Below are 12,427 nucleotides of genomic sequence, written 5' to 3'. Positions count from 1 at the left end.
GTGTACCAGCATTTGCATCATAGGCATACCAGAAGAAGGAGAGAGCAAAAAGTTGAGAATCAATTTGAAGAAATAATGACAGAAAATTTCCAAAACCAGAAAGGAACTAGACCTACAAACCCAGGAAGTGCAGAGAGTCCCAAACAAGATGAACCCAAACAGGCTCACACCAAGACACATCATAATTAAAATGTCAAAAATTAAAGACAAAGAGAGAATCAGAAAAGCAGCTAGAGAAAAGCAGTTAAGTTACCTACAGCCCATGAGACTGTCAGCTGGTTTCTTAACAGAAACTTAGCAGGCCAGAAGGGATTGGCATGAAACATTCAAAATGAGGAAAAGCAAGGACCTACAATAAAGATTACGCTACCTAGCAAAGATATCATTTAGAATCAAAGGACAGATAAAGAGCTTCCCAAACAAGAAAAAGCTAAAGAAGTTCATCACCACCAAGCCAATATTACAAGAAATATTAGAAAAGCTTCTTAAAAAAAAAGATAAAAGAATATGAATAATAAAATTGGAATAACTATATATCTATCGATCAACAATTACTTTAAATGTAAATGAATTAAATGCTCCAATTGAAAGACAGGGTAGCTGAATGGATAAGAAAACAAGACTGTTACATATGCTGCCTACAAGAGACTAACTTCGGAATGAAAGACAGATAGACTGAAAGCAAAGGGATGGAAAAAGATATTTTATGAAAATGGAAACAAGCAAAGAAAAAAGCTTAGGTAGCAATACTTATATCAGATAAAAACAGACTAAAACAAAGGCTGTAACAAGAAGCAAAGAAAAACTTACTAATTCCAATTCTAGGTATTTGAAGAAACCAAAAACACTACTTTGAAGAGACATGTGAAACCATATGCTCACTGCAGCATTATTTACAGTAACCAAGATATAGAGGCAATCTGAGTGTCTATCAGTGGGTGACTGGATAAAGAAGATGTGATACATATATACAACAGAGTATTACTCAGCCATAAAAAGAGAATGAAATCTTGCTATTTGCAACAACACGGAACGACCTATAGGGTACTGTGCCAAGTGGAGTAAGTCAGACAGAAGACAAATGCCATATAATTTCACTTACATCTGGAATCTATGGAACGAAACAAACAGAAACAAACTCATAGATACAGAGAACATTTTGATGGTTTCCAGATGAGAGGGGTTTTGGAGAGGGTGGATAATAAAGGAGAAGGGATTAAAAAGTACAAACTGGTAGTTGCAAAAACAGTCATGGGGATGTAAAGTACAGCAAAAGGAATATTGTTAATAATATTGTAATAACTATGTATGGTGTCATACAGGTACTAGATTTATCGAGGTGATGACTTCGTAAGTTATATAAATGTCTAATCACTATGTTGTAAACCTGAACCTAATATAACATTGGTATATCAACTGTATCTGAAAAATAAAAAAAAAATTATTAAAAATGAAAAAAGGCAAGCTACAGATGAGGACAAAATATTCACATTACATATAGCTCATAAAGGATTTTTATTTAGAATATAAAGAAAAATCTCACAACTCAATAAGATAACCCATACAAAAAATGGGTAAAGTATTTGAAAAAGCACTTCCCAAATGAAGATAAACAAATGCCCAAAAGACGTGTATGAAAAGATGCTCAACATCACCAGGGAAACGCATATTAAAACCGCAATGAGCTACTACCACTACACATCCACTAAAGTGGCTCCAATTAAACACAATGACAATACCATGTATTGACAAATATATGGAGTAACTGAAACTTTAATACATTGCTGGTAGGAATGCAAATGATACGACTACTTTGGAAAAGTTTCACGATTTCCTCTAAAGTTACACACATACTTACCATAAGACTTAGCAATCCCACCCAAAGTATTTACCCAAGAGAAATGAAAGCCTATATCCACACACAGACTTGTGACATATACACATAGCAGTTTTATTCATAACAGATCAAAACCTAAGATATTCATTAACAACCTAGATGTCCATCAACAGATATATAAAGCTACAAACTGTGGTCTCTTCGTACAACAGAATAATGCTCAGCAAAGAAAGAAACGTATTACTGATATGCATAATAAAATGGATGATACTCGACATGGATTTCAAAAGTATTATGCTGAACAAAAAATGCCACAGAGTACAGGCTGTATGATCTATTTATTTGAAATTCTAGAAAAGTCTAGTCTAATTTATAGTCACAGAAGGCAAATAAGTAGTTGAATAGTGCTAGTTGTTGGGGTGGTGGAGAATTGACTGTGAGCATTGGAGAACTTTTTTGGTGGTGGAAATATTCTACATTTGGATGGTAATAGTGATTGCATAGGTATTCACATTTGTCTAAACTCAAACTATAAACTTATAGCGAGTGCATTTATTATATGTAAATTATACTTTAATAAAGTCAACAGGGTGGGCAGAGGATACCATGGTTTTTGCATTCTTCCCTTCCAATTAAATCTAGAGTCAAGATTGTGGTCTACCACAATTCCAAAGTCGATAGACCTTTTAAATATCTTGAATAAATGTTTACAAGTTACATTGTAATTAATATTAAGGAGAATTTCCATGATTTAAAAAAAAAATCTAAAATAAGAAATAATTTCCCAATTTGTTTTTGTCTCATGCTTACTTTGAAATATAAACTACATTAATCTTTGTTGGGGTTGGAGCAAATCATATTACCCTTTGTCCTATCCTGATTTCTGAGCTACTTGAGACAAAGATAGTCAGGCAGATAGAGAGTCAATATGTCAGATTTATTGTCAGATGTTATGTCAGAAGAAGTCTTGGTTAGAGGATGTACTTTTAGGTTTGTGCCAAGAATGACCACCTAGTGTCAAATTCAGAATTTGGCAAACCTGTTCGCCCAGGCATGGGCGGTCCTGCAGACCACAGGTTTTCCCTGGCAGAGGCAGAGCCTTCTCTGCAAAAATTACATGTCTGGCAAGGGACAACACAGGCTCTCTGCAGGCATGACAAATCCAAAAGAAGGGGAGAAAGGACGTCTTATGTCCAGCTATTTATCCTATATTCCCTCTCCTGAGCAGGTGGAAGGGAGAAAGGGAGAGATCGGGATTCCTTGGTTAGTGGATGTCCCAAGAGCACTGTGAAAGGAAGCCACCTCCACCCTCTGCCTTCTCAACACGGGGTAGATTAACATTTCTCAACCTTTCTTCCACCTCAGCACACACAACAGGTGAAGTTCACAAACTGCACACATTAAGGCACAATTTATTGTACATTAGCTATAGAGTCACTCCTTCACTTCCATTCAAGTGGGCATATTTAATTGTAAGTGACTAAAGTGACATATTTCAATTTACTTTGGTAATGAATAAATCATTTACGAATTTCTATATTTTATTACTGGTTAAGAAAACATTACTTTGTCAATCCTAAAATGCCATCAATTACAAAAGACACCATCAGTTTAACAGTAATCTCTCAGAAAAAAAAAACATTTAATATAGCCATTGATTTGAAGATAATTACCAAACTATAGTTCTTGTGCCAACTCGCAACTCATTTAGATACGTTATGTCATGAAATCAAAGTCCAGAGTCAGTTTAGAAGGGCGTCTAATTCACGAAGCCTGAAATTAAAGAAATGATTGACAATTTCCCACTGCCGGGAATGGCAATGAAACAGGCTTTTGACATCATTACATAAAGCATAATTTTCAAACTAAAAAGGCTATACTAGTCGGTTATAATCAGGGAAACTCCAGCTTTCTGAGACAAAACATTTTTAAGTCTTCGTTAGTTTTGCCATGTAACATCAATTTAAAAGCTTTTCATACTGAGACTGCCATACAATTTTGACATAGACCTCAATTGTAGTAGCTTTAGGTTCTTGCATGACTTTTCAAAGTTTACGCAGTATTTGTTAGCACATTTAAAATAAATACTCTATATAATCTAAGAACCTGTTGTCTAGAGAATACTAAGTAATTCTCAAATTATCCGGCACGGTCTTGGTGAGTAGTATTCTGACTACTGAGTGTCTATGCCATATAATTTTCAACAAGAAAAATACAAATTATAATCGAGTTAATTTCAGTGTTTAGTGTTGTTTCAGAAAGTATATTAAACATCTTTAATTATATTACTATCGTGAACATGAATTATTTTTCTTTCAGATTCAAAATAATTTGTTATTACAGTTAACAAGCTTAGTAGATGTCAAATATCAGTATTCACATCCTTATAAAATAATATATGCATTTTTCTCTTCAGGTATTGAAGAGCATTAGCTAAGCATCTCTTACGGCTTAGAAAAAAGAAAGTTGTTCTCTTTCTCCATAATTCACTGTTACCTTTTACATTATATCTTATGTGTAACCCATCTTATGTCTTATATTTGAGTAAGGAAGAGACGATTCTGACCTACCAATGTCAACAGAGAGGAAACACAGGGTCCTCAAACAGCATCTAGTGGCTACATGTACCTCAACCTGGGTCTTGCTTCTTTTGGGGTTGAGGCATAGACTTTATACCAAGACAAATCCCCAAAGGACAACCATCTGTCCTTTAATATCAGAAGTAGTGACTTCTCACCTTAGACAAGGGAAAGATTACAAAGAATTTCTCCTTCTTTCTTAAAATTAGAAGAAAGTGAGGTTAAAACTAATTCAAGTTCTCCAAAGAAAAAGCTAGCATTTACTGAGTACTTCATATGCGAGATATTATACAAGGTGCTTTATATATTTTATTTTCACATAAGAAAGAAATTAATAAATCAATCTAATTTTTCAAAAGCTAACACCACAAAATAGGCAAAGCTTTAAAGTACAGAAGAAAACTATTCACAAATTACACAATAAACAAACACCCATTACTCATAACAACATACCAAATAAGTACTCACTTTTCTAGATACCCAACTGTCTAACGCTTGAGAATATTTCTTATTAAATAAAATAAAATATAATTAATATGTTTTTTGGATCATTCTAAAATTAATCTCTCTAACCAGAGCTAATTTTATAATGTAACTATGGGGGGAAATATAATACTTTTCAAGGCAAGTGCTAACTTCTCTGATTCTGAAAAAGAGGTAAACATTCCACTAAAAGAAAATAATTTTTAAATCATCTCAGAAAAATTTAGACAATTACTTACATGCTTCAATAGAATAAAACTTCTGAAAATAAAGTAACTTACTTTCATCTTTAACAAGAATAAAATTCATTTTACACCAATAATAGATTCCTGAGTGTCAGAAGTAACAGTACCCAGTAGTTCTATATAATTGTACTACAATATGTGTAATATAAAATAATTCACATTAGTAATGACAATACTGATTTGTGGATATAACTGTGGTGTTTCAATGAACTATTTCTTCAATATATCCTTCTCTACTCGTGTGATCATACCACAAATCACATTTCAATTTCCACTTATGCTGTACTTAACTTATTCACTCAATGGTACTCTAATAATAACATTTCTATGTTGTTGTTTTTTAGAGAGATGTAATTTCGCTATTTAAAATTGTGATTATTTCTCATTTCACTGAGTAGTTACGAACAAGTTATCTAAAAAAGAATTCCAAACCACCAGCTGAAAAATTATAAGCAAAAGTAAGTTCTTTTCAAGGTTTTTAAGCTGTTTAAAATAAAATACTGCTTTGACTAGGACAACATTGCAGTACAATATATAATGTAGCGAAGAGGGCCATTCGTTTTTTTTTAAATGCACATCTTAAAAATGACTCGTTTGTGGTAAGGACTATCTACTTTAACAATTAAAAAAATAAAACCATCATTCTTACATTTATCTGTACTTCACACATCTAACAAATACTGAAGATGGCAACTACCATGGTTATAACAATTTTAAAGTCAAAACATAAGCACAAATCAGAATTAAGAGAAACTACATAAAATGTTCAGAATGTACACATTCTCATGCATTTCCAGCCAAACTTTCAAAGGGTCTACACATAACCAAATGACAATTTTGAATCAAAATGAATGTCAAAAATTTTCAAGCTCTGTGACAGATTTATTCTAATAAAAGAAGAAAAACAGAAGAATGAATAGTAACAGCAGTATATTTTTAGGAGGGGAAGAAATCACCTACTTCCTTTATCATAAAACAGAATTCGACAAGTCATCATTTTAATAACACTGGTCATCAAGTTATTCACTATTCGAGAATTCACTTTTCAAGTTGTGTCTTTAAAATATATTCACTTACATATTTGGATTGTTTATTAATCAAAAACCATTTTGCTCAGAATTCTAATCTTATGAAGTTTAAATCATAACTTATCAAAGCATAGTCCAAACACTGTACAATAATTCTACCATTTAGTTTTTATATACCTCATCTGAAAAATTTATTTTACAAGCAGAAGTTTCTCTCTGTTTCTCCAGAGTAAATACCCCTATGCCTAAAGCTTTAGTGGGAATCAAAAAGCTTTAAGTGGCAATCAAAAAGATAGATTCAAATAATTTCTGCTATGCTTCATCGGGCTTTGATAAAAACAGAGCCATCTGGTGGTAGAGCACCATCTTCCTTCTCAGTTACAGTCTCTATAGTACCAGAAGCAGACACAATAACCATTGTTTTATTTGCTGAAACTGTCTTCTGTTTTTCAGCAATAGCTGCACAAACAGCAACAATCTCATCACTTTCAAAGTCATAGTCAGGAATTGACTTTGGGGAGATATGTGTTACTTCCACTGGTGCTTCACTTTTTTTAATCCTCTGGGCTACCTTCTGCTGCTCCTGGAGCGTTCTTGCCCAAGAAAGGTCTTCCTTCCATATTTCAGGGTTCATTGGATAGATGTGAAGAGCTACTTGAAAACTTCGAATTGCCTAAAGCAAAAAAGGTTAGGGTTTTTCATTTGCTTTATTTTAAAAAATGAATATAGTTAACATAATCTGTATACATCTTTTTTTTTTTTTTTTTTTTTAGCGTAACACAATATAAGGATGGAAGTTAGGGCTGTGCCCTAACCACTGGCTGATGATTATGATAAAAAGGTCAATTCCTCAGAAAGATAAAACAATTATAAATCTATATGCACCCAACATCAGAACACTTAAGTATATAATGTAAACACTGACAGGACTGAAGGGAGAAATAGCTGAAGATCAATGAGGAAACACGTCTTGAATAACACTATAAATCGAAGGGACCTAAACAAACCTATACAGAACATTTCGCCTAACAACAGCAGCATTTACATTTTCTCAAGCATATGTAACATTACCAGGATAGATCACGTTATATAACACGTCAAGTCTTAGCAGAGTTAAGAAGATGCACCAAGTATCTTTTCTGACTATACTAGAAAAAAACTAGAAATCAATAGCAAAAGGAAAACTGAAAAATTAAAAAATATATGGAAATTAAACCACCAGTGAGTTAAAAAAGAAATCAAAAGAGAAATTAGAAAATATCCTGACATGAATGAAAATGAAAATATAACAATAAAAATATGGGATGCAGCAAAAGCAGAACTAAGAGGGAAATTTATAGCAATAAATGCCTATGTTAAAAAAAAGATCTTAAGTAAAAAAATCTACTTTTGCACCTCAAATTAGAAAATGAAGAACTAAGCCTATAATCATTTTCCAACATATACACCCAATTCTGCAAAAAAAGCTAAATAATTACTCATAGAGCTATATCCAACTATTGACCTTTAATTTACTGCCTGTTCTATTTAACTATACATTTTCTTATGTTTTAATCCGTACATATATATAGCAAGAATTTTTAGATGTTAGAAATTTTAGCTTGCTTTCAATATATTTTGCATAGTATCCCTTCATTATGACATTCGGTGAAGTCATTTTTTAACTATTCCAGTCTTTCAAAGGAAGAAATGAAGTATACATAAAAATGGCAAGTTTAGATTTAAGTAGGGCCCTAAAAAACATTAAATGAGGAAAATATAAACACTTTTAATTCCTCCAAGAATTTCACAATATAGTGGACAGAATCATTGTCAAAAGAGAAAAAAATTTTAAAAAACCTAGTTGAACAACTAGCACTCTTATTTAAAAAACTTTAAATATTGAATAATTTTACTTTTATTGGTTGATTTTAAGTGTCTGTTCTCTCACTTGCAGTACATTTTCTTTATTTTTAAGAGAATTTTTGCTAAACATTCTGTCCTAGAGATTTTTTCCGTTATCTAATAGGCACTTACCAGCAAAAGAGATAATGATCTGTGAGTTTAAAAAAATGATGAAAAAAATGGGAAAAAGTATTACCCAATAAATTTTTATTGTTTTCCTGTTAACCTATTAAAAAATCAAATCTCTGAATTTCTTTTTTCCAACTCTGGGATGATTTAAGTCTTCAGGACAAAAAAGATGACTATGTTAAATAGCAAGGAAAGAAAATGGCCTTTGGCTGATCTGGTTTCTGTCACAATATCATTTTTAAGTTACTTTACTCCAATGATGATTTTCTCATCAAAATTTCCTACTTATTATTTTTGAGAACTTGACAAACACCTTTTTTTTGTAAATAGAAATAACAATATATTTACAGTAGCACCAGAAAAACCTAAGTTATCTACAACTTACTAAAATTATTGTTAGCCAAGTTAAATTCCAGATTTACCATTTTTTTAGCCTTTAAAGAAAATTTTTTATTTGTTTTTCATTATTTTGCCTTATTTCTAACCATAATAGGCCAAGAAAAGCATGAAAAGTCTTTACTTAATGACAAAAAGGAAATTTGGCACTATTATATTAGATTTGCAAACATTTTTTAGGAAATTAGCTATCATCAGGGATATAGAAGCCCTGCCAAAACAAAAACAGGACAATTCTGAGAGCTAACTCTCACCTCCTTGGCTTTTGTGACCTAAAAGGTATAGTTCAGACAAGTTGAGAAATGCATTAAAGTACCAGTTTATAGTAAACTTTACACAGTGAGAATTTAATTTTTATAAGCTTCTGCTCTTCCTCCTTTTTCCTCTCACTAAGGTTAGCAATTTTTGAGTCCAAACAGTTATCACCACTATGCTCCCATATTCTACTTTATTCCTTCCCCAGCATAATCATTTAGTGGTTTTGTCTCCACAGTGATACTAATAGTACTTCATAATGTAGTATATTTGTCTATGAAAAGAACTAACTTGAAAGTTGCTTTTTTTATATTTAAATAAGGTTTACCGAATGTCAATGTTTTATGTTAAAATTTTTTTTTTAAGTCTGTGATTCCAAATACTTGACCTTGATATAAATAGTATTTAGAATGGAAAAAAATGTTCAGTAATAACTCTGATTTGTGTTTACTGTTATTCATATTGTAATTTGTTATTCATTTTTTGCATAGATTTGATACATGATTAACCTTTGGGTTTTGCTGATCAAAAATATTTAAAATAAAATGTCAGCAGTGTAATCACCTGACTTCCTTACCAAGACTATCTCTCCTAATCCAAGCTGAGCACGCCCCAAAGTTTGCCAAGACTCCCATGAATGTGGATTTCTCTGGACAGCCATTTCTGCTGCGTGAACTGCAGGAAACATTTCATGAAGAGACATCAGAACCTACAGCCAAACAAAAAACAAAAAACAAAAAACAAAACCTGTCGGTAATATTCATAAGCTAAAAAGCTACTAATGGATAACCATACATAAATAACTCTTTTCATTTTTAAAAATATATTTTTAGTCTGGGAAACATATCATTTCAGTGGTTTTGACCCCTTCCTCTGCCATTTGGAGTCAGGAATTATATTATTCTTCCTACTCCTAAAATAACTATAAAAATATAAACAATTTGTTTTCTAATTATTAACCTTATTATCCATCTTGTCAAAACCATGCAGTCATACTAGCCATGGTGGCTCAGAGCTATTAGAACTCTCAATTTCACTCCTATTTATTCTTTACAATGTGGTTTTCAGGATACCCCAGGTCTTGGTGTTAAACTAGGTAAATTTAAATTTGTTCAACCACTCATCTTGGCCCTAGTGAACATCTTCCAACTATAAAAATTATTTAAACACTCCACAGGCCTCTGCACAACTGGGTTCTTCATACCATACAAACCAGAAAAATCAAGTAGTTCCAGAACCCTCCACCTTTTACCTGCGGGAAAGGGCTGGATTTTATCTATGATCTTTGGGACCATATGCATTTCACATAATTTGTGACACAACCATCATTATCAGTTTCCAAATTAAACAACTTATTTCATAGTTTGTCACAAATCCTGCCTCTACTATATACATATTTAAGATTGTAAATTAAAGACTTATCCAAATGAAGGTCCTCATAGCACTTCATTCAGTAGATGTAATTTATTTGTGCTTTTCCTGGATAAACTCAAATTGAAGCTGATAAAAAAAAATGTGCCCTATGTTTGAGATCATTAACTGAAAGATATCTGTTGAGTGTGTAGATAAAGGCTGAATTACAACTACTCCTTGCCAAAAATATGTGTAATACTCTGAGATTTGCAATCTCTTGGATAACCAAATCCAGGTGCTCAAAGGTTTTCTTTATCAACTTTCTCATAAAATATTGGATATGTATTTTTAAGTACAAATGTTATTCTTAAACTATTAATAAACTGAGTCTATTCTGACCTTTGGCTAAGGACTAGGCCATTTTTAGAGAAATATCACCATCCAGAATCGAATCCATACCCATTCTGAAGAAACTTAGTTATTGCTAAGTCTACTATAATTAATTTCTAAGGAAAGCAAATATGTTTCATTTATTTAGAAGATCACTACTGACTTTTTAAAAGATATCCATCTGCCCATATCTTACCATAGTTAGGTTGAAATAACAGTTAACTTCATTGTGAAGTTAAACAAATTTCTAACTGGACATATAAGGAAAAGCCATAAGTAACTTATTCCCCCCCGCCCCCCAAAAAATTATGTTTTAAAAAGAAAATGGAAGAAAATGCTATTTCGGTTTATCATTCTCACCAAACAAACGTAGTGCAATTTCATAATGAAAATGAAATTCTTTATAATCATTACCTGTGATTTCATCTCATATAGGGTAGCATCATTTGGGGTTAACTGCAGTGCTTCATCCCACTTCTGAATCGCCTCTCGGTATCTGTAGTTGTTAAGGTTACATTAATATATTTTCAGTAAGTCCTTGAGAGTACATGACCAAATTTAAAAACCAGATATTAAGGAATAATTGTTCATCAAGAAATATCACTATTCAAGAACTGCCAATAATGATGTTACAAAGAGCAAGAAATTTTAAGAGATAAAGGGAAAGGACAGCAAAAGAGGAAAAGACAAAATATAAATGAAAGAGATCCTGGAACTCTTTCTCCAAGATTTTATTTTCCAGGCTTAGAAATAACCAGAATTTCTCTTTTTTTCCATCATCCTCAATGTCTGCATATGTTGTCATTCATTTTAGATATATTATAAAGAACTTTTTTAAGAATTTATAATCCAGTTGCAACCTGGGCTCTACTGCAGCAACCTAGCTGATAGAGACAATTTAAAAGTTTCCAGGTAATTTTGTAAAGATTCTTCAGTTTTACGTTTTCTTGTCTATAAGCTCCATGAGCACAGAGATCACGTCTTACTTCATTACTCTTAATACATGGTAGGTTTATAAGATATGGGTCAAATGAATGAAAAACAGTATGGAGATGGTAATTTCATTGATGATCTCCTAGTCAGGTCTCTCTCTTGAGCTCCAAAGCCATATAGTCAACTAACATCTCCACTGAAATGTCCCATAAACATCTCAAACTCGATATGCCCAAAACTGATCTTACCATATTGCATGACAAATCTGCAGAAGCATAAGAGCACTTTCTTTTTTTATTTATTTTTTAATAAAATTAAGGAATGACTAAGTCCTACTTGTTATCTAAAGGGGTCATCTTCACAACATCCTTCACAAGTGGTTAACTCACGTATACTTGAATACTTCTATAATGAGAAAGCTCTAATTACAAGAACATTCTTCATTATGATGAGCTGAAACTTTCTATCTTGTACTTTCCCTCAATGCTACTAGTTCTGCTTTCCAGAGCTACACAGAAAGTATATAATCCACCAGTTTTTACTCCTAGCTACATACAGAATGATCTAGGGAGATTACGGTAGGGAAATACATGTACACACAGGCGTATGTGCTGGTCCCTGCCTCAGTTCAGTCAAAATTCTCAGAAATTCTCAGAGTAGGACCCAGACATCTCCAATTTGTAAAAAGTTCCCCAGGTAACACTAATAAAAACCAGGGTCTTAACCACTGATAATCTCTCTCATAGTATTTCAAGCCCTATCATGTGCTATCTTCTCTTGAATCACTTCTCGTTACCTATTTTCCAGACCGTTCCCTTCCCTTCCCCTATATGTGTTCTTGTGCATAATATCCTAATATGTGACGATCCAAACAAAACATAACAACCAAGATGAGGGTTGATCTGCACTATTATT

At 32.6% G+C, this 12,427-nt stretch overlaps 1 protein-coding gene across 1 annotated transcript in view; it reads right to left on the bottom strand.

Moving 5' to 3' along the window:
• Nucleotides 1-1,496: 1,496 nt before the first annotated feature.
• The window catches only part of TTC33 (tetratricopeptide repeat domain 33), a 39,919-nt gene continuing 28,988 nt past the window's right edge, over nt 1,497-12,427 (bottom strand). Inside the window, exons 3-5 of the mRNA XM_016147961.2 lie at nt 10,994-11,075; nt 9,414-9,545; nt 1,497-6,845 (exon numbers count right to left, since the gene is read on the bottom strand). Of these exons, the coding sequence (XP_016003447.2) occupies nt 6,492-6,845; nt 9,414-9,545; nt 10,994-11,075 (568 nt within the window). The 3' untranslated portion in view covers nt 1,497-6,491. The remainder of the gene's footprint in view (nt 6,846-9,413; nt 9,546-10,993; nt 11,076-12,427) is intronic.

The sequence above is a fragment of the Rousettus aegyptiacus genome, unplaced genomic scaffold, assembly GCF_014176215.1.
Source record: "Rousettus aegyptiacus isolate mRouAeg1 unplaced genomic scaffold, mRouAeg1.p scaffold_m13_p_8, whole genome shotgun sequence".
NCBI lineage: Eukaryota > Metazoa > Chordata > Mammalia > Chiroptera > Pteropodidae > Rousettus > Rousettus aegyptiacus.
The sequence above is the reverse complement of the archived record's forward strand: the minus strand, read 5'-3'. Positions and strand labels throughout refer to the sequence as shown.